Raw genomic sequence first — 1,662 nt, 5'->3', positions numbered from 1 at the left:
ATGCCAGAAACTCACAGACAGACCTCCAAACAGAGGGCAGGCCTACTACAAGGACTAGAAGCTGGTTTACAATACCAGAGAACACAAAGCAAGATCAGGAAACAGACACACACAGTGAGGTATTGGAAACACTGCCTCAGGACACTGAACAATTGGATTTGCATGAAATAAATTCACCTGCAAACGTACCAGACACTGGAAGTAATACACAAGGATACAGACATTCAGACAATGATATTAGATCAGAAATTAATGATCAGAACGTCCCAGTACTAAAGAATGCTACTGATCAACTCTGGAACTCGATTGAACCTCAATTACCTGATATTATAGCTCAATCTTCACTGGATTTACAATTCCCAGAATGTCTCAAAGGCAGATATCATGAGGATAACTTCTTCAATCAGATATTACAAGATCCAAAGCACTTCCAGAATTTTCATGTCAAAAATGGACTCATATTTCGCCAGGAGGGTGAGAGGTACATACTTTACATACCTAGAATTCTAATACACAACAGAAACGCTAGGGAAATTGTAATAGAGCATGCACATTCTATTTTGGCACACCTAGGACTGCAAAAGACACTTTCATACCTTAGAGAACAAGTTTGGTGGAAGGATATGATCATAGACATTAATTCCTACTGCAATTCGTGTCATACATGCAAGATCAGCAAACCTAACAATCAGAAACCGTTTGGTTTACTACATCTGCTCTCAGTACCTAATAGGCCTTGGGAAGGCATAGGAATGGACTTTGTTGGACCTTTTCCTGAATCAAAGAACTGTTTGGGACCTTTTGATATGATTTGTACAGTTATTTGTCTATTAACTAGCATGGTACACATTATTCCTACTAGGCAAACATACAGAGCAAGAGAAATTGCAGAGATAGTATTTGAAAATGTCTATAAACTGTATGGATTGCCTAATTACATTGTTAGCAACCATGATTCCCTATTCACCAGTACGTTTTGGAGAAGATTACATGAACTTATAAGTATTAAATTGAAGCTATCAAGCACATATCATCCACAGACCAATGGATCGACTGAGAGAATGAACAGAACAATTACTCAGATGCTTAGACAGTGTATTTCTCCTAAACAAAAGGATTGGATACATAAACTACCTATGATTGAGTATGCTATCAATACAGTAAGGTCAGAAACTACAGGATATGCACCATTCTTTCTAAATTACAGCTGAATGCCAAGGAACTTGATATGGAACAATCCCAGGAAGGATGAATATCCTGGAGTAAGGACTTATGCTCAGAAAGTAAAGGATGCAATACTACAGGCACACAATGCAATCCTTCAGGCAAGAGTAAAGCAAACTAGACATGCTAATAGACACAGACAACCCTCTTCCTTCGAATTAAACAATCTAGTGTATGTTTCTACAAAGAACATGAATCTACCAAGACAGCAAGCAAGGAAACTAGTACCAAAGTACATAGGACCTTACAGAATAATCCAGAACACAGGAAACAAGGCATTTGAACTAGATCTACCCAGGGAAATGAGGAATTGTAACATACACCCAGTATTTCATTCATCACTACTTAGGATACATGTTCCAAACAACAATAGATTATTCCCTGGAAGGGAAGTAGGACAAGTTACTGGATTAAACAATGAGAACAAGGAATGGACAG

General features: G+C 38.1%; 1 protein-coding gene across 1 annotated transcript; it reads left to right on the top strand.

Moving 5' to 3' along the window:
• Window positions 1-500: 500 nt before the first annotated feature.
• FOMMEDRAFT_49730 (ribonuclease H-like protein) lies at window positions 501-1,091 on the top strand (the record flags this gene model as incomplete). Its single annotated transcript, XM_007272271.1, has 1 exon — window positions 501-1,091. A coding segment is annotated over one exon (591 nt), but the record flags the coding sequence as incomplete, so codon positions are not given.
• Window positions 1,092-1,662: the final 571 nt, after the last annotated feature.

Source organism: Fomitiporia mediterranea (assembly GCF_000271605.1).
Source record: "Fomitiporia mediterranea MF3/22 unplaced genomic scaffold FOMMEscaffold_749, whole genome shotgun sequence".
In the NCBI taxonomy this organism is placed as follows: Eukaryota; Fungi; Basidiomycota; class Agaricomycetes; order Hymenochaetales; family Hymenochaetaceae; genus Fomitiporia; species Fomitiporia mediterranea.
Note: the sequence above shows the minus strand (reverse complement) of the source record. Positions and strands in the feature narration are given on the sequence as shown.